Source organism: Heloderma suspectum, chromosome 1 (genome assembly GCF_057233095.1).
Source record: "Heloderma suspectum isolate Gila_16-S chromosome 1, 16-S_ref, whole genome shotgun sequence".
Lineage (NCBI taxonomy): Eukaryota > Metazoa > Chordata > Lepidosauria > Squamata > Helodermatidae > Heloderma > Heloderma suspectum.
In genome coordinates, this window is record NC_139458.1 from 418214337 (window position 1) to 418241896 (window position 27560).

At 44.2% G+C, this 27560-nt stretch overlaps 1 protein-coding gene across 1 annotated transcript; it reads left to right on the forward strand.

Annotated features, from left to right (window-relative positions):
• Positions 1 to 5447: 5447 nt before the first annotated feature.
• On the forward strand, positions 5448 to 23363 carry EPCAM (epithelial cell adhesion molecule). The gene is made up of 9 exons (XM_084829188.1): positions 5448 to 5646; positions 14478 to 14585; positions 14739 to 14982; positions 15295 to 15357; positions 15865 to 15925; positions 16720 to 16821; positions 16959 to 17153; positions 19003 to 19044; positions 20789 to 23363. Exons 1-9 carry the CDS (start codon positions 5583 to 5585, stop codon positions 20828 to 20830), a joined length of 921 nt encoding a protein of 306 aa, XP_084685314.1. The 5' UTR covers positions 5448 to 5582; the 3' UTR covers positions 20831 to 23363.
• The last annotated feature ends 4197 nt before the right edge of the window (positions 23364 to 27560 follow it).

Consider the following 27560-nt stretch of genomic DNA (forward strand, 5'->3'; position numbering starts at 1 on the left):
ATTGCCGGGAGAATTATCAACAACCTCAGATATGCAGATGATGCCACCCTAATGGCAGAAAGCGAAGAGGATCTCAAGAGCCTCTTGTTGAGGGTGAAAGAGGAGAGTGCAAAAGCTGGTTTGAAACTCAACATTAAAAAAACTAAGATGATGGCATCTGGCCCCATCACTTCCTGGCATATAGAAGGGGAAGAAATGGAAGCAGTGACAGATTTTACTTTCTTGGGCTCCAAGATCACCGCAGACGGTGACTGTAGCCATGAAATTAAAAGACGCTTGCTCCTTGGGAGGAAAGCTATGGCAAACCTAGACAGCATAGTCAGAAGCAGAGACATCACCTTGCCGACAAAGGTCCGTCTAATCAAAGCTATGGTTTTCCCAGTAGTAATGTATGGCTGTGAGAGCTGGACTATAAGGAAGGCTGAGCGCCGAAGAATTGATGCTTTCGAACTGTGGTGCTGGAGAAGACTCTTAACGAGTCCCCTGGACTGCAAGGAGGTCAAATCAGTCCATCCTAAAGGAAATCAACCCTGAGTGCTCATTGGAAGGACAGATGCTGAAGCTGAAGCTGAAATATTTTGGCCACCTAATGCGAAGAGAAAACTCTCTGGAAAAGACCCTGATGCTGGGAAAGACTGAAGGCAAAAGGAGAAGGGGACGGCAGAGGATGAGATGGCTAGATAGCATCACAGATGCAATGAATATGAACTTGAGCACGCTCCGGGAGAGAGCGCAGGACAGGAAGGCCTGGCGTACTATGGTCCATGGGGTCACGAAGAGTCGGACACGACTGAACGACTGAACGACAACAACATGTTCAAAAAGGGGATTACCAAACTCCCTGAGAAAATATGTCGGAGAAAAGTGACAGATACTTCTATCAAATAGAAAACAAGTGAGTAACTGTTTCCTCTGTCTAGCAGAGGAGGATCATGTGCGACTCATATTGGTGACGCTTTCTTCACTTCAAGAATCCACCCTTGCCCTTTGCTTCTCTTTTCCACTTCTTTACCTCCCCCTCTTTTATCTTCCTGATGATCTTTCTTTGCCTGTTACTCCTCCTCTCTCTTTCCTGTTCAGAATGTCCTCAGGCATTGTATGAAAATAGTTTGCTGAACTCCGAGAAAGCTCTACCTGGTTCTTAGTACCTGGATACCTAGGACTGCTTTCTTTGCTTGGTTATAGTACAAATAACGTGGGAGAAAATGGATTGCATACAGGGGTGTCTTGTGCCAGCAGAATGGACATGAATAGTGGATAAAATTCTCACCACACATGCCAAATCTGTTCAAATGGGTTGAGGGACCCTCCAGAAAAGATGGGGGGGGGAGGGGAAGGGAAGTCCGCTTATGTAAGTTTGGATTTAAGCAATATATACACTTGCAAAAATAAACCCTTACAGATATGGAGCATATAAACAAGCTCATTTAATACAGATTCATTACTTCTTAAACATACTCTTCTATCTACAATCTGCAGGATTAAAGAGTGGTGAAAGGAATTTTTCACAATGCATTAAAAAGTATATTGGTTTTGTTAGGCTTTTCTTAGCAGCAATGATAATTTCTGATACACAAACTAGAACGCCTTGTACGCACTTCCATTCTTACAAATGTATACTTGCATGTTCACACACAAGAAACAATATAAGAAGTAAAAGTAATCAAACCAACAAAACAGATAAAAAGGGAATGGGGAAAAGGGAAAAAGGGAGAAAGTCCCTGCACATATATATCTTTGTTTCATGTTCCAATTTCCTTTTAGGGTTAAACTACATGTTACATTAATTGTGTAGCATGTCGCTGAGGATAATATTTTTTTACTCTATAGTAAGTACATGTGGCCCTGATTTGGATTGGGACCACAGCATACTAGGAGGGGAGGATTAATTTTTCTCCCCCCCCAAAATCCCCCCCCAGGGGTTAAGAAAACCAGGTGGAGGGAGTTTCAACTGATGCCAATGAAGATTTTTGTTCTTTTTTTAACACCTCCATGGATTGGGTGGGGGGGAATTTCAGGGCGGAAAAGGTTGTGTGTGCACGGGGGGGGGGGAGGTTTAATCCTTTCCTCTAGGTGTGCAGTGGTCCCAACATGAATCGGGGCGACGCACACTTTAGCATTAATAAAAAAAGATTATCTTTGGCTACACACTACACGATTAACACAATGTGTATTTTGATTCTGACTACATTAAAGTAACAATGAATTTTCTGCCATTCTTTCATACTTATGGGTGGAGTAGCAATTATCATCTCTTAGTGCTTGTGAGTGCTGAATCTGTGGGAGGTAGCTATTTTAGATTAATTAATCTGAATAAAGGGGTGTGTTCTTTTACATGGAATTGGGACACTGTACTCTATGGGAATGTATCCTTCCTTTCCATGAGGTTGCATGGGCCTGGAAAATATTTTTGTTCCATGGAATGCTATTATTAGTATTTAGTATTCTATTTGTCATTTCTATAGTACTTTTCAGTACACAATGTTGTTGTTGTTGTTCAGTCGTGTCCGACTCTTCGTGACCCCATGGACCATAACACGCCAGGCCTTCCTGTCCTGCGCTCTCTCTCATTTGTGTACTACTAATTTTGATGTACCTAGGGTATAAGTATTTACCTTTATTGGGGTTCTATAGAATTGGAAGCGCGAAGGAAAGGATGGAATGGTTGTTTCTGAGGGACTACAGGAATGAGGGGAAGGACTTTCTGGCCTTCCCGACTGACCAGAGGAACAAGGGCCACCACTGGATATTTGCACCACTTCCATCCAATCAAGAAAACTAGGAAAGGAGATGTGCCTAGCCCCAATTCAGTATAAATGCCTATTTACAACACACCGCTTCATTCTGGCAATATCAAATTGATCTCCCTCCTCTGCCTTTTTCGTCCACTCTGATTTTCTTTATATGTTTGGTCTTTTTAGTTTGTAAGCTAGAGGATACGGCCTGTATCTGATTTTCCTTTATATACTGTACCTGCCACCAACAATATATATATATATGGATTTCAGGTCTATTCTTGGCTCTCTGCAATTGGTGTATGTACACTGCTTCATTCTGAAGTCATACCAACGATCCCTTAAGCCCAGTACCATCAACTCTTAACTGGAAGTGGCAATCTAGAGAGTCAGGCACTACGTTGTAAGAATGTCTATGGTTTCATGAGTGGGATTCTGAAATATCTTATGGTTCCTGGGATCCCACAAAACTTGTTTTGCATTTGGTCACTTTCCTTATTGATTTTGAGGTACTTTGATTAATATTTCCTGAATATACTCTTTCCACATGCACTTCTGTATTAGGAATAAGAACCCAAGGGAAGTGCAAATAAGGATCTAGGAACCATTTTCAGCCTCCTGTACAACAGGATAGTTAAAGAATGTTAAAAGCTAATCTTGTATATGCCCACCTCTGAATAGAAAAGAGACATTAAGGTGTGAGGAGCCACCTTCTCTATGTCACACCATCAAAAGTGAGTGGAGCTCAAAGCAGCTTATGGGTGTGTAAGTGTCCCATGCTGTCCCCATAAATCTGATAAAGTAAGATACTGAAGACCAGTATGAAACTACCAACATGAAGTAGATCAAACAAGAGTCTCACTTTGCATTGCAGAATGCACTGAAAGAGTGGAAAAATCCATTCCTGGGTGAATACATCAGGAATGGCTTAAAAGTTATTAAGAAACTATATATACACAGTGCACAATCCTAAACATGAGCCTTGAAGGGGTAAGTAATCACCATTAAGGATTCCTCAGTATACTGTTGCCCTATTATTGTTTATGTGTGGTTTCCAGTGGCACAGTTAGATAATTTTAGACTATGGATATCATTGTCTTACAGGGAGCCACTCTTTCAATAGTACTATGTAAGTGTATTACTTCACTTACTTCAAAATAAGCCAACCCTCCAACTGAGTGGGTCCTGGATTTCTACCCTCAAATCCTGCTCTGACAGCACCACTGCTGGTTTTGTACTGATTCTATTGCAGCTTTATATTATTGTCAATTGCCCTGGGAACTGTCAGCTGAAAGACAGTATAGGTGACCAGCCAAAACTTTCTTATTCCATCAGGCCTTTTAAATTCTTTCTTGCTAAATGATCGGGGTGGTGATGTTTTAATGTTGTCTCTTTTTAGCTTTTATGCTATATATGTTTTAAAGAAGCTCTGCTTTTTTTGAGGACCAGTAAGCATATAAATAATTACATACTAAAGGTGTACAGGACTGCTCTTTAAGTTAAGGTGAGTGGCCAAAAAGAGGTTTTGCCATTCCAAGCCTCAAAATTGTACTGCTTATAAAAATGATGCCTGTTGAGCTAATAACTTGACACGTGGCATCCATGATCTACTTGGTGAGGTCTTGTTGTTGTTCAGTCGCTCAGTCGTGTCCGACTCTTCGTGACCCCATGGACCATAGCATGCCAGGCCTTCCTGTCCTCCGCTCTCTCCCGGAGCGTGCTCAAGTTCATATTCATTGCATCGGTGATGCTATCCAGCCATCTCATCCTCTGTCGTCCCCTTCTCCTTTTGCCTTCAGTCTTTCCCAGCATCAGGGTCTTTTCCAGAGAGTTTTCTGTTCACATTGTTGTTCAGTCGTTCAGTCGTGTCCGACTCTTCGTGACCCCATGGACCTTAGCACACCAGGCCTTCCTGTCCTCCGCTCTCTCCCGGAGCGTGCTCAAGTTCATATTCATTGCATCGGTGATGCTATCTAGCCATCTCATCCTCGGCCGTCCCCTTCTCCTTTTGCCTTCAGTCTTTCCCAGCATCAGGGTCTTTTCCAGTGACTTTGCTCTTCGCATTAGGTGGCCAAAATATTTGAGCTTCAGCTTCAGTATCTGTCCTTCCAATGAGCACTCAGGGTTGGTTTCCTTTAGGATGGTGAGGTCTACCACTGTGCAAAATTCCAAATCAATCTGATAAACATTGCCTCAGATCCAGCAAGTTAAAAAAAAAAAATGCTGAAAACTGACGCATTTGTACTTTTCCCCTCCGAACTGCGGCTAAGCATGTCACGTATTCCCTTCAAATTTGGGTGAAATGTAGTCTATATCGCCAAGCAACGTTTAGAACAGCCAAAGGGCTTCACCTGTAATATTGCCTCGGGACGTGCCCTTGGAAATTACCTCAGCGCCCATCCCCCCGGAAGCGTTTCTCCCGGGAAAGTCTATATATGGCCAGCGGGGCCCGCAGGTGAGCCCTCGCCGCCGCCGCCGCCCCGGCCCAGCCCCGCCCCGCCGGCCGCTCCCGGTTTCGCTTAGGTGGCGCTGCGAGGTATAAGCGCCCGGAGGCAGAGCGAGAGGGGTCATTTGCTCTTCGCGTGCGGAGGCGGCGGCGGCGGCTTGGCGACGCAGGTGCCGCGGGAGGGGAGCGAGGGGCCCCGGTGTAACCTGAGAAGGCGGGCGCGGTCGGCTGAGAGGGGTTTAGCTCACCTGCGGAACCTGTCGAGCAGCTCGAGAGAGCAGGAGGAGGAGAAAGGGCGCAGCGGAGTCACGGAGGCTTGAGAGAAAGCGGCGTTCGTCACGCACCTCGTTGTTTTCACCTTTTTTACCTGCCCGTCTGCCGGCCTCCTCATCTCACCGGCGATGGCTGTGCCCCGTGGGGCTGCGTTGCTGCTGGCGCTCGTCGCGGCGGTGTGCTGCCAGCAAGGTACGTGCGCCGCAACGGAGACCTTTTCCCGCCCTTTCTCTGAGGGGCGTCATGGCGCCTTGCCCGCAAAGCGCCCTTCGCACGGGCCGAGCGACGCCAGTTCGCCACAAAATGGCGCCCCGTCAGGGCGGCCGGGCTTCGGACGCCGGGGAGGACGGGGCTCTGTTCTTTTCATGTGGGCAGAGATAATAACCATAGCTTGGGCTTCACCCGCTCGCAACGGCGGGGGCAGGGCTGGGGAAGCGGTTGTGGGGCCTGGCCGCCCGTCGAGGCTCCCGGCGGCCTGGACGAGCGCGAAGCCTCGTGGAGGCGACGCCCTGCAGAGCCGAGGTCCCTCGAAGGAGCGCTGGAAAGAGAGGCAACGAGCCACCCAGCGCCCCAGCAGGATGGCCAGTGAGGTTTTCGTAGCCTTTTCTCGTCAAAAGAAAGTAAAAACATTCCCAAACTGGACCCGACTTGTTTTGCCTTCGCTCAAAACTTAACAAGGTTTATCCTCCCAAGGCTTATATATGCTAAAGGGACAAATGGGCTGGCGTAACCCCCCACCCCCGTAGGTAATTAAGACTGCATTCCTGTACACGCTTACCTGGAAGAAAGTCCCGTGGAATTTAGCGGGGCTTACTTCTGAGTAGGCATGTATAGGATTGCGTTGTAAGAGGACCTGTATACGTGGGTGTGTCTCAGCCTTGGGCGAGCTGCGCTGAGACACCGTAACAATCCTGATTCCTCAAATGTCGTGATACCTAAAAAAAATCCTCATGATTCCTAAAAAACCGAGGCGCCCTACAAAGTAAAGTGAAAATAATTAGATGCCGTTTATAGGATCACACCCCACCCCACCCCACCCAGTACAAACATTCCTGTTTACCCAGGAGGCAGCTTGGAACCACTAATACCTGTAAATACAGAAACAGGAAGCATGACTATCTGCCCGTTTTTGAAAGCCCCACTTCTTAACCCAAGAATGCCCTACGCAGATAAGTTATTTTCCTTAATATCCAAATGTCAGTATAGGCGCTCTTCCTTCCAGGGATCCTTTTCCCTCAAACAATGACTTTTTTTCTCCCAGCCTTGTCTCAAACAAGGAAGGTTGGACTCGATGGTCTTATAGGCCCCTTCCAACCCTACTATTCTATTCTATGAAAGGATAAGAGCTTAGGAAGCTCTGCCTGTGGCATCACAAAGAGGGCTTTAAAGCAGGCGTGTTGATCTTCAAGCCTGGGGACAAAGTACCAGGCATTGTTACTGGTACTAAGAAGTTTAAGCTAAATGTTAGTATTTTTTGCCTTTGGCCTTGCCTACCACTAGAATGCAGTCCCTGAGAGCTTCTCTGAAAAGGAATTCGGCTCTCAAGCTGAAAGAGGTTCAACATCCCTGCTTTAAAATATAACTATTGAACTGATGCTGCCTTGTGACCATGCTGCTGGAACCTTCTGTAATAAAGGACTGTGCTTAGGGCTACTTCATAAACTGATCAATAAAAAATTGCCCCGATTAATCACACCAAACAGGCTGTTTAACAAGATCAGCCTTGGATGGCCTTCTCTCTGACCCATCAGCCAGGACAGCTAGACTGCTGAGGACGAGGGAGAGGGCCTTCTCTGTGGTGGCCCCCACTCTGTGGAACTCCCTCCCTAGGGAACTCCGCCATACCCCCTCTTTAATGAGCTTCCGCCAGGCATTAAAAACGTGGTTGTTCAGGCAGGCATTTGGGGTGGGTTAGGGTATTTTTAGAAATACGATGTTTTTAAATGTAGAATTTTATTGTTTTAAATTGTTTTTATTATTGTACATCGCCAAGAGTGGCTGGGTGACTAATATTTATTTATTTAATTTATTAATCGCCCATCTGGCTGGTCACTCAGCCACTCTGGACAATGTACAACAATAAAATAGTTAATAAAATTCTACATTAAAAACATCATTAAAAATCATTAAATAAATAAATCACACCAGCCCATCTCTTCTTCTCTCCCCCCCCCCATGTACTACCGACAACTGCATGAGCCGATATGAAGCCCATATGAATGGACTGGCTTCTCAAAGTTGGCTGTCTCTTTTGGGAGTGGGTGCCTGGAGGAAGGAGAGGAGTGTGATTCTTTTGTGCTCTTTTCAGCCCCATTATGTTAACTGGGCTAAAACAGGGGTGGGAAAACTTTTTTCCGGTCATGGGTCACATTGCCTCAGGGGCAGTCTGTTTGGAATGGTGGTCAGAGCCGAAGCCAACAGTGATCAAGACCAGAGTCAAAACTGTGCTGAGGCACTCCCTTTTCTCTCACTGCCCAGTGGGTTGCTGGGGGAGGGACAGATTGCTTTTGCCAATGATCTGAATTGCTTGCTTGCAGTTGCAGAGGATGTTTGAAGTTAGGCTTAGGGTCGCATGTAATCCTAGGGATGCAAGTTGCCCACTCCTGTTTTAAGAGAAGCGCAAGAAAGCTGAACAGCTGCTGATAGGCACCTTTCTCATGAGGAAAAGAGAGATCTCCCCTTTTTTAGTATGAAGAGTCTTGGAGGGAGCAGGCTAGCAAGCAATATTTGGGCTTCTTTTAGGCTTATTGGCACCAGAGGGGCTAAAAGGCATGTTTTCTGATGAAAAACGGGAGGTTACCCCAGAGGCCTCTGGGGTGATATCCCATTTCCTGATAGGTGAGGTGTCCATTGGAACAGAGAAGAGATGTGCTCAACTCCTTTCCACAGTTGAGTGGTGTATCCACCTCTCAACTGTGTGTGCGCCTGGGAGCAAATCAGATCTGTGAGTGAGGGAGATAACATGTGTAAGCATTACTTGTGAAAATAGCCAAGGAACATGTCCCAGGTGTTTTTCTTTTACTAGAACTGGCTGTCACAAATGTTTAAATCCTAGTTTAAAAATTAAGCGCTGGTGCCACATCACTCATGAGTCTCTAAATTGCTAGGGTCTCACCTGCAGTGACTGGGGCATCTCAAACTCTTTATAGTGAAAGGCTCAGGCCAGCTGGCATTTTCCTTGCTGGAGAGAGATAGAGAATATAATTCTTTAAGTACTGTACTCTTTTAAAATAAAGAACGGTGAATGTTGTATTGATCAATGTGCACGTTTGACTGAAACTCACAATTAATTGGTTAAGATTGCCTTAATCAAGTGACAGCCCTGATTAGCATCTCTCTCCATTCAATATGTGAGGATTTTGATTCTTCCAACTTTGAAAGGAAATTACTATGCCAAATAGAAATTGTAGTACTTGTATTAATGTTTGCCTGTTTCTAAAAGTGACCTCAAAATGGCCTTTCTGTACATTACTGTGGGTTCCAGGAGATGGGGATATCATAGTTAATGCTTTAGTTAACAATGGAACCCATTTCCTGTGTTCCTAAATTACATCTTTTGAAGTAGTCTTAGGGCGCAATCCTATGGTCACTAGTCAGTGGCTAGACAGCCATAGGATAGGTCGGTTCCTGGAAAACCAACCCCCACCCCCCCCATGCTGCCTCAGCACAGCACAGAGCGGTGAAAACGGGGCATTCCTAGGAGCGGGGAGGTCAGAAATGCCGGTATGACACATCTTATGTATTGTCCGGCCACTGCTTCCTGTGCTCCAAAATCCAGTGGCTGTCTAGCTACAAAAGCAGGGTGGGGGGAGCAAGGAGGAGATCCACTTCTCACAACTTCTCCCACCCTGCACCGATAGGTGGTCACCCCTGGGGTTGGAGGCGACCGTCAGTCTACATAGGATTGCTCCCTCCAGGGGCAACTTGCCTCTAATATGCTTTTTCCACATGTTGTAGTCAAAATTTCCATGACTTTTTGCAATATGCTTATGGGTAGAGTTCTAGCCTGCCCTTTTTCCTTTTGCAAGGAACCCAAGGCGGCTTTCATGGTCCTCCTCCAATGTTTGGTTAACCAGTCAATTAAACTTTTGTTCAACTAAAAAGGTGTCCCTGGTTATTTTAAAACCTCCTGTCCAATTCAATACTTTAAAAAAATATTCAAGAACCTAACTAACTGTGGGTAAAAAGCACCGTCTTGAAAGAGGCGTTCCTCTCCTCTCACAAATAAGGTAATGCCTCTTCTATTGCAATATGTGCATATTCCATGTAAAAACAAGGAAAATATGCATAACACACTGAAGAAAAAGCATATGAAAATGTAATTGACTAAAAATTACATAAAGTGTCTAACTGGATGACAGCCCTAATTCTAAGCCATGTTAAGTTGTGTTGACAAAACAGCACTAAATACTTCTGTGGCGCTAAGGAATGTGTGCACAGAACTACCCACCCCCACTTTCCACAGGATCCCATTCACCAAAGGGGTGTAAAAATATTGTGCAGTTCTTTCTGGGTATTTCTTTCTGTATTCATAATCTGGTGAAAAAAGGATTCCTTTGATTTGGGATAGGGAATCTCTGGCTTGTAGGCTGGAGGTTCCCCATCAGGCCTGTGGAGTTTCCTTGGATTCCTCCAGGAGTTGGAAGGAGCTACTGAGTCCTGTCTCTGCTGAGAAAGGCACAGAACTCCATGCTGAGAGAGACACAGAGAAATACAAAATGGGCAGGGCAATGATGTCAGTGGGCTTGGCCATGCCCTGACATCAGTTACACTTCTAATATAATCAGAAGTCACAAAAATCTTTTCCAAAATATAAACAGTTATATGCGCAGCATTTCTCCACATCTCTGCCTTATAAAATTCCAGGATACTGTGTGCAGCATTCAAATAACCTAAAGGTAAGAAGACTCTTTATTTATAAAGGTGCGGGGAGAGATATGGAGAGATGCTATGTATATAACTATTAACGCTTTGTGTTTTGGGAAAGATTTTTGTGATCTCTGTTGATAAGAGCGTAACTGTTGTGGTTTGGGGCTCTGACCTGGTTCTTGCAATTGAAAAGCCCTAGAATCATAGAATCATAGAATACTAGGGTTGGAAGGGGCCTACAAGGCCATCAAGTCCAACCCCCTGCTCAATGCAGGAATCCAAGTCAGAGCATCCCTGACAAATGGCTGTCCAGCCTCGTCTTAAAGGCCTCCAGTGTGGGAGAGCCCACCACCTCCCCAGGTAATTGGTTCCATTGCCATATTGCTCTGACACTCAGGAAGTTTTTCCTGATGTTCAGCCGGAATCTGGCTTCCTGTAACTTGAGCCCATTATTCCGTGTCCTGCACTATGGGATGATCAAGAAGAGATCCTGGCCTTCTTCTCTGTGACAACCTTTCAAGTACTTGAAGAGTGCTATCATATCTCCCCTCAGTCTTCTCTTCTCAAGGCTAAACATGCCCAGTTCTTTCAGTCTCTCTTCATAGGGCTTTGTTTCCAGTCCCCTGATCATCTTTGTTGCCCTCCTTTGAACCCTCTCCAGCTTGTCTGCATCCTTCTTAAAGTGTGGTGCCCAGAACTGGACACAGTACTCCAGATGAGGCCTAACCAGTGCTGAGTAGAGGGGAACTAGTACTTCCCGGGATTTGGAAGCTATACTTCTATTAATGCAGCCCAAAATAGCATTTGCCTTTTTTACAGCCACATCATATTGTTGGCTCATATTCAGCTTGTGATCGACGACAATTCCAAGATCCTTCTCGCTCGTAGTGTGGTTGAGCCACGTATCCCCCATCTTGTAACTGTGCATTTGGTTTCTTTTTCCTAAGTGCAGAACTTGGCATTTGTCCCTATTAAATGCCATTCTGTTGTTTTCTGCCCAGCACTCCAGTCTATCCAGATCACTTTGAATTTTGTTTCTGTCTTCCAAAGTATTAGCTATCCCTCCCAATTTTGTGTCATCTGCAAATTTGATCAGCATTCCCTGCACCTCCTCCTCCAAGTCATTAATAAAAATGTTGAAGAGCACTGGGCCCAGGACTGAGCCCTGCGGTACCCCACTCGTTACCTCTCCCCAGCTTGAGAAGGTCCCATTGATAAGCACTCTTTGAGTCCGATTCTGTAGCCAACTGTGGATCCACCGGATCGTTGTTTCATCTAGCCCACTTCGAGCAAGTTTGCTCATCAGGATATCATGGGGCACTTTGTCGAAAGCTTTGCTGAAGTCGAGGTATATGATGTCTACAGCATTCCCACGGTCTACAAGGGAGGTGACTTGATCAAAAAATGAGATCAGATTTGTCTGGCAGGACTTGTTTTTGACAAATCCATGTTGGCTTCGAGTAATCACGGCATTGTTGTCAAGGTGCTTCCAGATGGATTGCTTTATGATCTGCTCCAGAATTTTCCCAGGGATTGATGTCAGACTGACTGGTCTGTAGTTCCCAGGTTCCTCCTTTTTACCCTTTTTGAAGATAGGGACAACGTTAGCCCTCCTCCAGTCATCTGGCACTTCCCCGGTCCTCCATGATTTCTCAAAGAGAATAGACAGCGGTTCTGAGAGTTCTTCTGCCAGTTCCTTTATTACTCTAGGATGCAGTTCATCTGGCCCTGGAGATTTGAACTCATTCAAAGTAATGAGGTGTTCCTTGACCATATGCCTGTCGATCTCAAGCTGCAATCCTGCCCCTTCAGCCTGTACTTCGCCTTTGCCAGGGGGGTCATAGACCCTCTTTTGGGAGAAGACTGAGCCAAAGTAGGAATTGAGCACCTCTGCCTTTTCTTTGTCATCTGTTATCATTTTGCCATCCTTATTTAATAGCTGAACAACCATTTCTTTCCTCTGCCTTTTACTATGCACGTAGCTGAAGAAAGCCTTTTTGTTGTTTTTAGCATCCCTCGCTAACCTCACCTCGTTCTCCGCTTTAGCCTTCCTGACGCCATCCCTGCAATTCTGTGCTACCTGCCTGTACTCTTCCTTTGTTACTTGGCCTTCTTTCCACTTCCTATATGTGTCCTTTTTTGTTTTCAGGTCATCCCTAAGCTTTTTGTGAAGCCACATTGGCTTCTTCTGTTGTCTTCCACCTTTTCTTCTTGTTGGAATTGTTTGTGATTGTGCCTTGAGAATTTCCTTTTTTAAAAGTTCCCACCCATCTTGGACTCCTTTTCTCGCTAGCATTGTTTGCCATGGGACCTTACTGATCATTGTTCTGAGTTTATTAAAATCAGCTTTCCTAAAATCCAGGGTACGCGTTTGAGTACACTCGGCTTTTGCTTCCCTTAGAACCAAGAACTCAAGTACAACATGGTCGCTTTCCCCCAGAGTTCCTGTAACTGCTACTTTATCCACTAAGTCATCTCTGTTGGTTAGGATCAAGTCAAGGATAGCCGATCCTCTAGTTCCTTCCTCTACTTTCTGTAGGAGGAAGTTATCCGCCACACAAGTCAGGAATTTCCTGGAGGGGCCATGTTTTGCAGAATTTGTCTCCCAACAAATATCGGGGAAATTGAAGTCCCCCATTACTACTACATCATGCTTCCTTAAAACACTGGCTATTTGCTTTTCAAAAGTTTCATCCTTGGCTTCTCCTTGATTGGGTGGCCGGTAGTAGACTCCGACCACCAGGTTCCTTTTATTCTTTGCTCCATTTATTTCAACCCAGATGCTCTCGATGGGGCTACCAAGCTCCTCCTCCTGTATTTCTGTGCGGAGATATGTATTTTTCACATACAGTGCAACCCCACCTCCCTTTCTGTTCCTCCTGTTCTTTTTGAACAAGTTATATCCTTCAACTGCTGTATTCCAGTCATGAGAGTCATCCCACCAAGTCTCAGTTATACCTATCAAGTCATAATTTCCCTCCTGTATTAAGAGTTCAAGTTCGTTCTGTTTGTTTCCCATACTCTGGGCATTAGTATATAGACATCGAAGACCATGTGCTTCATAGTCTGGCTTTCTTCCTACATGTGTCTGAAGACTATTATTGGGCGCTATCAGCGCTGTTCTCTCCATTGCAGTGCATGCGCCTACGTCCATTGTTACCCCCAACATTACATCTCCCTTCCCCGTAGGCCTCTATGGCTTATTTAAGTCATGGTGGGCTGTGACACGTGTGGGTGGCCATTAAATAACCCTCACATAACCCATGTTCCCTGAGTTTGCTGGAGCTGGGGGATATGCAAATTTTGCCTAGCACGTGGCATAGTGTGCTGTTTTGATCATGCGAACCAGCCCTTTATGTTGCTACTATGTTGTCTAGGCAGCAACCATCTTTGAATGATGGAGGAGTGGGTAAACATGCCAAAGATACTAAGGGAGACTGGTTGCCAAGGCTCAAGACTTCCTTGTGTTAGAAATGGCAAGGTTGCAATTGAAGAATATCTCAAGGCCAATACATGCATCATGTTTACATGTATAGGGTTCTTTTCGAGTTATTCCTGTGGGTGTATAACTGAAAATATTGTGTCAACTGTCGCTTTGCTTGCGCAATTTACGTAGCGTTTTGTGTAAATGACCTCTAGCACTACGCCAATAGCATAAGCTGGCACAGCGTCACACCAGCTTATGCTATTGGTGTAGTGCTAGAGGTCACTTACACAAGCTTTGCATAAATGGCGCAAGTGGACCGGCAGTGTTAGATACTGCCCTATGTCATCCATGATTGTTAAGGGATAGCAATGCAAGTTGGATTCTTGCTTCTCTTAGATCCAGCTGAAGGATTGGTGAACACATTCTGATAATTACAACATGCATAAAGGGAATAATTTCAAAAATATTGTATGAATACAAAACTATTTTGAAACTTGTCCTTATAAAGTCAAAACTCCAAGGTACATTTGAGCTGTGCTACCTCTACTAGAAAAGGTAATTTTCTCTGAACTAGGATGCCTTGTGTATAATTGGTTTCCTATCATCGTGAGTGATCAAAGGCCTACTGGGAAATCTCTTCCTCACTCCAAAGTAAAGACAATTGCTTGCCTGTCTGAAGCATGGTACCTAACTGCTTTTTCCTAACTGGTGGGTTTAAACGTTACAGATGACTGTGTATGTGAGAAGAACAAACGGACGATGGAATGCTTTCTAGATGGCAACACATGCAGATGTAAATCTTATGGGTCCAGTGTTCTAGTGAACTGTACAACATGTAAGTACAAGAGCACAAGAAAGCCTGGATAGTTTGCTTCACAATATCAAATATGAGGTGGAAATGTTTTGTTGCTTTCCAGCACAATTGGTTATATTTGAAACTGAAATAGTCCAGTAACTTTAAACAAGGTTCTTTACTGTTCTGTTTTAGTGACATCAAAATGCCTGCTGATGAAAGCAGAAGTGGTTGGCTCAGGATCTGGTAGAAGGGAAAGACCAGTAAATGCACATTTAGATAATGATGGTATTTATGACCCAGAATGTGATAACAAGGGTAACTTCAAAGCTAAGCAGTGCAACGGGACAAGCAGTTGCTGGTGTGTCAACTCTGCTGGAGTACGAAGAACTGAAAAGGGTGATAAAAACATAACATGCAATGAAGTAGTAAGGACAAGGTAAGTCTTCTAATTTGAAACTGCATGTAATTTAAATCTGTATTTGTACTAGGCTATTTTAAGGGGAAATGTGTGAGTGTAAAACCTCAATGGTTTACATGGTCAAATTGGGTTCTAATTGAAACTTTGCAGGTAGAGGTTCTTCTTCAAAAATTCACAGCTTGGGCGTCCTGTTTATGGTTATGTTCGTAAACTGCCTAGAAAAAACATTGTTTTGTAAGGTAGCCTAAATCTTTTAAATACTACTTAAGCTTGTGATTGATATGTAGAATCACCAAGCTGTGTTCTTGAGGGTAATACTTTATTTTTCAGCTGGATCATGATTGAAACAAAACACACTGAGAAGAATACTGCTTCGAAAGACTCCACTGAGGGGTATGTCTTAATAATCTTCACAATGCATGTGTATGTTGGAAATCTTTAGGACTGTAAAACATACAACTGCTGGTGATAGAATGCTCCAGAATGTAACTGGAATAAATACGTTTTGTATATATGTGCAATCTCAGTTACCATCCTCCACAGTTACCATTGTTCAGTTCCCATTGTTCTTTCCAGACTGCTTTTAAACTCTGTCTAAACATTTGCATGCTAAGTTAATAATGGTGGCAGAAAATAGCTGGATAGGAGGGTTGGTTTAAATTGGCTCAGCCCTGGTTGCTCCTAGTACCAAGTATGGAAAACGGAATAATTATAATTGCAGAGGTGGGAGTTGATGTCAGGGAACCAGGAAAGGTTACTGGGACCTGTATGTGTCCCTTAGATCACACAACATTATAAGACGCAGTGGCTTGAGATGACATGCGTTTCAGTACTAAATCACATATTAAAGTACTAATGTCTTTCAGCGTTCAGTTACTTATTCTGGTCTTTAATTTGCAGGGCTATCAGAAATGCAATCTCTCAACGTTACAACCTGAATCCAAAGCACATACATGTTAAGGTATGAATAGCAATTTTTGAAAGTTCTGATAGCAGGATTGCTCAGTCTTCACGTTCTCTTATAGGCAATGTCACACTAGTGTCGACTGTTCAGAATAGTGACCTTTAGTTTTTCTAGGTATGAAACCCACCTTGAATGCTAAGGCAGATCTTTAACTTTAAATATTTAACTTTACTATATCAAGATCTAGTTATTAAATATATATATAGATACCAATTTAATTAAATACCTAAGGGTGCAACCTAAGCATGTCTAGACAGGAAAAAAAATCCTAGAACTCCCAGCATGGCCCAGCCATAAACCAAGCAGTCTAATAAACCAACTACTGAAGGCAGAAGAGAAAAGATATGTTTTAACCTGCCTTTGGAAAAAAGATTCGAGATGCAGCCGTCCAAATCTCCCAAGGAAGGGCACTGCAACGTTCTGGGACTGCAACAGAAAATGCATTACTTATAGTGGAGTCTAATCTAACCTCCACATGTAATGAAATGTTAATTCCATATCCAGCTAGTTCAAGAATTTTGTATCCAATTCCACTGAATTGCATTTTCTGGATTTGATAGTGTGCTAATGACGAAGTTGAGTATTGGTATTCTTGGTTAATAACCTCACCAAATAGCTCTGATACTTGAATCTATATATCTACCTGTTGTAGTACAGGCTTCAGAAGCATATACAATGCTTGCTCTAAACTGTAAACTATTTAAAGAACATCATTCTTAAACTCATGGGACTTATAGAAACTTGATAAATAGAGCAGATTATGATTTGATAATGGTGCTTTATTTTTTTAGTATGAAGAGCCTTCAATTTTGATTGAACTGAAACAAAACGCTTCAGAGAAATCGGCTACAGATGTGGACATAGCTGATGTGGCGTACTACTTTGAAAAAGATGTAAGTATTCCAGTCTTCTAGAGCAAGATTGAATTTACATAAGCCATTCCATTCTAAGTTATATTTCAAAGGTTTGTGTTGCTTGGGCTAATTACTGAAGAAGAGCAATCAAATAACTAGTGTGTTTACTCTTTCAGGTCAAAGAGGACTCCCTGATGACAAGCGGCAAACTTGATGTTATGGTTGCAGGAGAACCTCTTCAGTTTCGAGATACTCTAATCTACTATGTTGATGAGAAGCCACCAGAGTTCACAATGCAACGTTTGACTGCTGGTGTTGTTGCTGTAATTGTGGTTGTAATACTGGCAATAGTTGCTGGTATTCTTGTACTGGTATGTTTTTCTTTACTTACAGAGGATATTATAGGAGATTGATCCCATTCTTCAAGTAAAAAACCTCCTGGAGTGGCTAACATTTAAAATCATAAATACAGTAAGACAATAACAAAGGTGGGGGGACCTGAAGGGCCTCCTGGGAGGAGCTCGGTAATTGGGCAGATTCATGTGTTACGTTTGATGCAGTGTTTGGCACCTTTATGGGGTAGTAATATTTTCTGGGGAAATGGTTCTTCAGTCCTGAATGAAGTAAGGATATAGGACACAAATGCCTGACCTACAGGCTTAATATAGGCTGAGGTAAGAATAGGAAGCTATCCTGGTGGGTGGCTGTCCAGCAACCTGAGATACCCAATTTGGTCAAGTAACTTCAACATTTTTATTTATGACTTGGAGGAGGAGGTGCAGGGAATGCTGAACAGATTTGCAGATGACACAAAATTGGGCGGGATAGCTAATACTTTGGAAGACAAACAGAATTCAAAGTGATCTTGATAGACTGGAGCGCTGGGCAGAAAACGAGAATGAAATTTAATAGGGATAAATAGGTGCCAGGTTCTGCACCTAGGAAAAAGAAACCAAATGCACAGTTACAAGATGGGGGATATGTGATTCAACAACGCTACAAGCGAGAAGGATCTTGGAATTGTTGTCAATCATAAGCTGAATATGAGCCAACAATGTGATGTGCAAAAAAGGGAAATATTATTTTGGGCTGCATTAATAGAAGCATAGCTTCCAAATCCCGGAAAGTACTAGTCCCCCTCTACTCAGAACATGTTAGGCCTCATCTGGAGTACTGTGTTCAGTTCTGGGCACCGCACTTTAAGAAGGATGCAGACAAGTTGGAGAGTATTCAGAGGAGGGCAACAAAGATGATCGGGACTGGAAACAAAGCCCTATGAAGAGAGACTGAAAGAACTGGGCATGTTTAGCCTTGAGAAGAGAAGACTGAGGAGAGATAGGATAGCACTCTTCAAGTACTTGAAAGGCTGTCACAGAGAGGAAGGCCAGGATCTCTTCTTGATCATCCCAGAGTGCAGGACAAGGAATAATGGGCTCACGTTACAGGAAGCCAGATTCTGGCTGAACATCAGGAAAAACTTCCTGACTGTTAGAGCAATATGACAATGGAACCCATTACCTAGGGAGGTGGTGGGCTCTCCCACACTGGAGGCATTCAAGACGAGGCTGGACAGCCATCTGTCAGGTATGCTCTGACTTGGATTCCTGCATTGAGCAGGGGGTTGGACTTGATGGCCTTGTAGGCCCCTTCCAATCCTACTATTCTATGATTCTAACGGCATAATTTTGTTGGAGGCCATGTTTGTTCTTTCTGTACCAGAGGCAGGCATTGGTGTGGGTGATAGCTGCTAGGGAAGGTTTTCATACCTTGGCCCAAAATTCAGTGGGAACATAGAAAGCTGCCTTATACCAAGTCAGACCATCGAGCTCAGTATTGCCTTTACTGACTGGCAGCAGCTCTCCAAGGTTCCAGAGAGGGAATCTTTCCCAGGCCTCCCTGGAGATGCCAGTGATTGGACCTGGAACCCTTTGCATGCAAAGCATTTACTTTACCACTTAGCTACAGCTCTTTCCATCATGACCTAACTTACAGTGATTCAAATAAGGCATTAAGTGCTAAAGGTGACTTGGCCATCTGTACCCTTCCATGTTTCATGGACAGTGTGGAGCTGTTTGACAGGAAGATTTATCATTAAGTGACCTCAGTGAATGGCACCAGGGTAGTATCTGTACGTGCATGGATGCTAAATTAGTCTTGGATCTTTGAATTGTCTTAACATTGAAAAGACTTGGTCTAATATGCTGTTCCCACTCACTGCAGGTCTTCACTAGAAGAAGGAAGGGAAAATATGAAAAAGCTGAGGTAAGTGGTTTAAAATACATATATTAAAGGGATGGTTATGTATTTAAACCATGATATAACAAGTAGTTTCATTTATGAGTTCCTCTAAAGATATATGCTAACAGATTATAATAGAGCTGATCAGCAACTTGAGTAGAATAATAACACTCAAGGCCTACAGTATCCAGTGCTTAATTGCTATGTAATGAGCTGTTGGAAAGCTCATAGGCCATGTTTATAACCAGTATGGCCAATACCTTCAGGATGTATGGGAGGTGTCATGTGCTTTGGCATCCTAATTAGGGACTAACTTGTATGCTCCATAGGGAAGTCTAGGGAAGAGGATTTTCCTGTAGCAAAAGGCAAAATTGTACAAATTACAGCTATGTACATGTAGACTCCTCAGTTGGCCATTTAAGATGGTAGCTGTAATGGCGCCATTAAGGATGGCATGTCAAATCCTCCCTGATCCATGGGTTCTATAAATGATGTGCAGAGCATTCTTGAACCGAGTTTTTTTTTAATTAAGGCTCAGCCTAGTTACATCATTGGTTTATAATCAACAGAAAAATATGGGATCTGTCTTTCTCTCCTGCCCTCAGAAACGTGAGGCTTCTTAATCAAGGAACACCCCCCTTCTGTTCCTAAAGTAAAAGGACCTAGGATTTCCCCTCACGGGCACCTCCTTTTGGTTTATGCCATAGGCAACCAGCTCCTTTTCTTGCCCTGGCACCTTTCCTCCAGAAAAGTATCTCTTTCCACCTTCCAACGCCTCCAGTCTTGGTTGAGTACGCACTCACTGCCTTTTCTCAACACTGCAGAAGCTTGAGGGAAGGTGGTGCGCCCTGACACGTTCTCATAGTAGCCAAAAAGCTCAATGAAATGTCTTCATCTTAGCTAGTGCTTGAACTGTATGTTACCTCAACACTGGGCATAAAATTATAAGATAAGCCATTGTTGGGAAGAAGTTGTCTGTCAAACAGCATTCAAAAGGTTTCTGATCAAGATAATCAGTCTGAGGTTGGATTCCTTAACCCAAAGCACTTGGGAAGTGTCTAGTCTCATAACTACTAACATTACCCACAGGTCATCTTTGGTAAAGGTCATCTTTGCTAATATCACCCACAGGTCATCTTTGCTATATCTAGGAAATAGTTGTGATGCCTGCCAGATGTGTTTGACTACAGTAACCATCAGCCCCAGCCATCATGGCCAATGGTTAGGGATTATGGAAGTGAAAGTCCAAAACAACTGGATGGCACTGGGTTGCCTACCCCTGCTTTACTTTCTAGCAAGAAATAAACGTATTCCAGGTTCTAGGATGGTAACTAGCAGGGCTGACGGTAAGGGTTGGCATAGTCATGTGCCTGCCAAGGGCCCACAGTTCAGTGGAGAGCCCACTGGTAAGAGTCCTTGCAATGTGGTTGTTCGCTTGCCTCTTACACTGCCCCAGACAGTGGTAAATTATGTGAAGGAGGAGCAGTAGATGCCACTGCCTACTTGCTCATTGGTTCTCTGCCTTGCAAGCAAGCAGGTGGTAGCAGTAATGAGGAAGAGGAGCAGTAGCAGCTGAAAACAATGCTGGTGAGCAGGTAGACTTGCTGAGGGAGAGAGGCCCATTGAGAGTGCCTTGCTAAGGGCCCCTCCAAAACTTGGAGCTGGCACTGGTAACTGGTATAAATCCTGTTGGCAGGATTAAATGGTTTAAAGTATTCTAAAGGCATCAAGTTGGGAAAGAATTAAACTTTGGGTTTTCCCCCCTCAGGTAAAGGAAATGAATGAAATGCATAGAGAACTAAACTCGTAACTGCTGTAACACGAAACACAAGGAAGAACATGGTTAAAGCATGAAAATGGAAGATTAATCATATGGACTTTTCATTTTATACATCCCTATAGTTTAGTAAATTTGCTTCAAATATTGAGACTAGACTGACATGTGTTGCATTTTTGGAGTGGTAAAAGTTTTTTAATTTGAGAGCTAGTTTGGCCAGATGAGTGTCATTCCTCTGTCACAGTTACTAATGTAAAATTGGTGATGCCTTATTGTTGGATGTGTGCTAAATGATACCATGATATGTAAATGTTTTTGAGGTGTCTACTACGTTTTTAGATGTCTAGGCTGCCAGACATTTCTCTTGCATATAATGGAATGTGGTGTGTATTTTTTAATGTTTGTAAATATCTTCAAATTTGCTGGATTTTTTTTACAAGTAATGAATGTAATAAATCCTGAAACAAACTCTTATGCCAGCTCTTCTGTCGTATTACTAGAATTGATTTTCATGGGACACTTCCAAATACTAGAACGAGCAAAGCATCGAATGCACTACCTCCTGCATGCTTGTTGCTTCCGCTTTCACTTCAGGGGGATATGAATGTAACATAAATAAACCCAGGAATGCCCCATTCCTGGGTTATTTAATTACACACACACCTAGAAATGCTGGGTAGTTTATTAGTTAAACAACCCAGAGTTAAGCTAACAATTGCCCATGGCTGCTTGTTGGGTTAACTCTGGGTTGTTTTAACCATAAACCCAGAGTTTCTGGGTTTGCATGTCACAAAATTCTCCATAGTACTCCATGCATCTGATGAAGTGGACTATAGTCCACAAAAGCTTATGGCAGAATAAATCTGTTAGTCTGTAAGATTCCACAAGAGTCTTTGTTGTTTTGTAATAGAATGAAAGTGTCTTGCAGGGTCAGAAACAAACGGGACTATCTGTGCAAGATTCAGAGAACACCTTAGGAATTCCTATCGGAAATACAACTTTCTCCTACACACAAAAACATAAAACTATTTGTATATGTATCTTGCTTTTAGAGCTAGTGTGGTGCAGTGGACAGGGGAGAGCTAGGTTCAAATCCCTACTCTCAGCCATGCAACACCTGGAATGTGCTTGTGGGGTGGGTGAGTGTATATGTGTGTTTGTGTGTGTGTGTAAGTAAAAGCATTGATCTTGGAAGAGGCCAATTATCTAGATCCATTTCAGTCGGGCTTCAGGCTTGGGCATGGGACAGAAACGGCCTTGGTCGCCTTGGTGGATGATATGAGGAGGGCTCTGGATGGGGCGAATGCTCCTTCCTTGTTCTCGACCTCTCAGCGGCTTTTGATACCGTTGACCACAGTATCCTCCTGGACCACCTGGAGGGGTTGAGTGAAGACACCATATTGCGGTGGTTCTGGTCCTTCATTTCGGGCAGGTACCAGAGGGTAGCACTGGGAGAGGAGGTTTCAGATCTGTGGCCGCTCACTTGTGGGGTGCCACAGGGTTCCATCCTCTCCCTGATGCTATTTAACATCTATGTGAAGCCACTGGGGGCTATCATCAGGAGGTTTGGGGTGCGGTGTCATCAATATGCGGATGACACACAGCTCTACCTCGTTCAAATCTTCACCAAGGTTGGCCGTAGAATCCCTGTCCAAATGTCTGGAGATGGTGAGTGGCAGGATGGGGAGGAATAAGCTGAAGCTGAACCCTGACAAGACCGAGGTACTTTTGGTGGGAGACAAGAGGAGGTTGGGGGATGTTGACCGGGTGTTGAATGGGTTATGGCTGCCCTTGAAAGACCAGGTCCGCAGCGTGAGGGTCATTTTGGACTCCCAGCTGTCCATGGAGGCTCAGGTGTCAGCTGTGAGCCGGACCACGCTGTACCAACACCATCTGGTACAGCGGCTGCTCCCCTACCTTCCCGACCATCTGCTCCCATTGGTAGTACATGCCCTGGTCTCTCATTTAGACTACTGTAATGCGCTGTATGTGGGGTTACCCTTGAAGACAGTTCGGAAGCTGCAGCTGGTACAGAACGCAGCAGCTAGCCTGATTAAAGGCAGCTGCTGTTGAGATCACATCACTCCAGTGCTGAAGGAGTTGCACTGGTTACCAGTTGTTTTCCGGGCCAAATTCAAGGTGTTGGTTTTGACCTTTAAAACCTTATATGGCTCTGGCCCAGCCTCTTAAGGAACGCCTCCAGCAACACCAGATAGGCCACTTAACAAGATCAGCCTCGGATGACCTCCTCTCTGTCTCATCAGCCAGGACAGCTAGACTGGTGGGGACAAGGGAGAGGGCCTTCTCTGTTGTGGCCCCCACTCTGTGGAACTCCCTCCCTAGGGAACTCGGCGATGCCCCCTCTTTAATGAGCTTCCGCCGTGCATTAAAAACATGGTGGTTCAGGCAGGCATTTGGGGTGGGTTAGGGTATTTTTAGAAATATTATGTTTTTACTGTAGAATTTTATTTTAAACTGTTATACGCTCTGTACATCACCCAGAGTGGCTGGGTGACCAGCCAGATGGGCGATTAATAAACTCAATAAATACATCTGCCTTAATCTGTATCTGTGCCACTGGTGAAACCTGTCTTGGCTATTGTTGGTTGAACTATTCTGTCAGAGGAAAGCACTGGGTTAGAGGAGATAGTAGGGAAAGGGTGGAGGGGCAAAGGAAATAGATGACCTAAGATATGGATAGAGGGAATATGGGCAAGTGGGTGTTTGGGAGAAAAGGATATTTTCATAGAATCATAGAATAGTAGGGTGGGAAGGGGCCTATAAGACCATCGAGTCCAACCCCCTGCTCAGTGCAGGAATCCAAGCCAAAGCATTCCTGACAAGTGGCTGTCCAGCTTCATCTTGAATGCCCCCAGTGTGGGAGAGCCCACCATCTCCCTAGGTAATTGGTTCCATTGTCGTATTGCTCTAACAGGAAGTTTTTCCTGCTGTTCAGCTGGAATCTGGCTTCCTGTAACTTGAACCCATTATTCCATGTCCTGCCCTCTGGGATGGTCGAGAAGTGATCCTGGCCTTCCTCTCTGTGACAACCTTTCAAGTACTTGAAGAGTGCTATCATATCTCCCCTCAGTCTTCTCAAGGCTAAACATGCCCAGTTCTTTCAGTCTCTCCTCATAGGGCTTTGTTTCTAGGCCCCTGATCATCTTCGTTGCCCTCCTCTGAACCCTCTCCAGCTTGTCTGCATCTTTCTTAAAGTGTGGTGCCTGGAACTGGCCACAGTACTCCAGATGAGGCCTAACCAGTGCTGAGTAGGGGGGAACTATTATTTCCCAGGGTTTGGAAGCTATGCTTCTATTAATGCAGCCCAAAAAAATATTTCCCTTTTTTGCAGCCACATCACATTGTTGGCTCATATTCAGCTTGTGATCTACAACAATTCCAAGATCCTTCTTGCTTGTAATATTGTTGAGCCAAGTATCCTCCATCTTGTAACTGTGCATTTGGTTTCTTTTTCCTAGGTGCAGAACTTGGCACTTATCCCTATTAAATGTCATTCTGTTTTCTGCCCAGTGCTCCAGCCTGTCAAGATCACTTTGAATTTTGTTTCTGTCTTCCAAAGTATTAGCTATCCCACCCAATTTTGTGTCATCTGCAAATTTGATCAGTATTCCCTGCACCACCTCCTCCAAGTCATTAATAAAAACGTTGAAGAGCACTGGGCCCAGGACTGAGCCCTGCAGTACCCTGCTCGTTACCTATCCCCAGTTTAGAAGATCCCATTGATAAGCACTCTTTGAGTCCGATCCTGTAGCCAACTGTGGATCCACCTGAGAGTTGTTTCATCTAGCCCACTTTGAGCTGGTTTGCTTATCAGGATATCATGGGGCACTTTGTCGAAAGCTTTGCTGAAGTCGTATATTATGTCCACAGCATTCCCACGGTCTACAAGGGAGGTTACTTGATCAAAAAATGCGATCAGATTCATCTGGCAGAATTGGTTCTTGTCTTCATCAGGAACTCCTATAGACAATTCTTAAGGTACATAACACACTCTAATAACAAACTCTAATAACTGATATTGTCTCTTTTGTTTTGCATCTGCATATTTGTGACATCTCAGCCCACACCTCTGGATAACTTCCCCCAACGGTTTAATGTAGATGTTGAACAGCATAGGGCATAGAATAGAGCCCTGTGGAATCCCAAAGCTTAGCTGTGAAGGCACAAAGCGATAATCCCCCAGCACCACCTTCTAGAATCAGACATCAAAGTAGGAGCAGAACCACTACAACACAGTGCCTCCAACTCCCAAACCGGACAACCTATCCAGAAGGATACCATGGGTGATGGTATCAAAAGCAGCCAAAAGAGGTCCAAGAGAATCAACAGGTTTGCACTGCCTCTGTCCCTCTCTCGGCAAAGGTCATCCCACAGAGTGACCAAGGCAGTTTCTGTTCCAAAATCAGGCCTGAAGCCTGATTGAAATGGGTCTAGATAATCAGTTTCACAAGAGTGTCTGGAGTTGACGGGCAGCCACCTGCTCAAGCAACGTGCCCAGGAAAGAAATGTTGGCTACTGGCCTATAGTTGTTAACATCATCTAGGTCCACATTAGTTTTTTTCAGGAGTGTCCTAATTATCACTTTGTTTAATGAGGCTGGCACCACTCCCTGTCTCAAGGAGGAGTTGACATCCTGGACCTAGCTGAATATCCCCTCCCTATTAGATAAGCCATGAAGGGCAAGGGTCAAGCACCCAGATGGTCAACCAGACTTGGCCAAACACCTTGTCTGCATCCTTGGGCCTCAGCAACTGAAACCCACCAATCCAACTGAACCTCATGGAGCTCTGGGCATCTCTGCTAATGATACTGCATTAATTGTGGTGTCCAATTCGTAACAGATTTGAGCAGCTTTATCTTCAAAATGACATGCAAACTTGTCACAGCATGCTACTGAGGGTTACACCATCTCTCTCCCTGGCTGAGATTGTAGCAGGCCATGGACCACTTGGAAATTATCTGCTGGATGACACTGAGAAGATGCAATGGTGATGGAAAATAACTCCCTTTTTGCCACCATCACGGCCACAGAGTAGGCTCAATAATGAGCCCTAACCTGTGTTTGGTCAGACTCGGCACGAGTTTTCTCCCATCTTTGTTCTAGCTGTCTTCCCTCTTGCTTCATTGCTCTCAGCTCAGCTGTATAGTAAGGAGCTGGCCGGGCTCTGCTCAGAGGGAGAGGGTGCTTGGGGATGATCTTGTCAAGTGCCCGAGTCATCTCTGCATTCCAGAGTGACCTGGGCTTCGACAGGAGCATCAGCCATACCAGATAGAAAGTCCTCCAGAGTCATTTGGAACCATTAGTCTCCACGGTCGGACCATTTTAATAGGTCCCCTGCCACTTGCAAAGGGGGAAGCCTGCTGAGAGTCTACATCTCAGTTGGAAGTGATCCGACCATGACAATGGGATAGATGTTAATTCCCCCACTTTCGGATTACCATCCTCCTGCCCAGTCGAGAAACCCAAATCAAGCATAAGTCCTCTTACATGTGTTGGGCCAATGACGTGCTGAGACTGCCCCATGGTTGTCATGGCTATGAAGTCCTGAGCCATCCTGGATCTGGCAGCCTCAGCATGGAGGTTGAGATCCCACAGAACTATCATTCTAGGGGTCCTCAGCACCAAATTCTTCTGTCAGCTCAGGCAGAAAGACTGAAGGGTAGTGGGGTGGGTGTTGCACCAGCAGAATCCCTCCCAGGGACCCAGCATAAGGTACAAACACTCAAGATGGGCACTCATATGGGCAGGAAGCCTAGAGAGGGAGACAGAATTCCTATAGAGCACAGTAAGTCCCCCTCCCTGACTCTCAATTCAATGTTGGTGCTGCTCTGAGTACCCAGGAGGGCACAGCTGGGAGACACTAACCCCTCCCAGTTCTTCCATCCAGGTCTCAGTAATACATACCAGGTTGGCCCTCTCATCCACAATTAAATCATGGATGAGGGAGATTTTGGACCAATCTGGCATTCAGTAGCACCACCACCAAGACTCTTCCAAGCATCCTACTCTTATTTTCCTGATCTGGTTACTCTTTCTGCATCTGTACTTGAGTAAGGTGACAAAATAATACGGGTGTGAGTTGTTTTGTTTTTAATACATTTTTTATTATGAGTTTCAACAAAACAAAACAAACAAAAACATAACAAAACCAAAAAACTGAAAATATAACAACATATTCTAAAGTCCTCAATTTCAAATATTACAACATTCGGGTGGGGTGGGGGGAGGAAAAAATAATAGATTACACATAAACTACAGCAAAGGGAGACCAGGTATCCAAAAATAAGTCCATTCGCAAGTGACGCCTATATAACCCTCTTCAAATGTTGCTAGTGTTGTTATGTCTTCAATCCATTGCATTATAGGCGGTGAGCTTTTATCCTTCCAGTATTGTAGTATCAGTCTTTTAGCAGCCAAGAGGGTGCGAAAAATCAATTTATGCTGACCATGTGTTACATTCCCAAAAGCAGGTAAATAGTTTAAGAGAACATGTACAGCAGTAGATATTAAAGAGCTTTCCAATACAAAGTTTATCCGTATGATAACTTCCTCCCAAAAGGAGGCAACTATTGGGCATTTCGAAAACATATGAATAAAAGAAGCATTAACTGCATTACACCCCCAACAATTAGCTGTATTTGACAAACCTTGCTTAAAGAGATGTTGTGAGTTAATTACCCTTCCTCTTAACCTAGATCAGATAACAAAAATCTCTGGAAAGAAAAGTGCTTTCTCACTGAG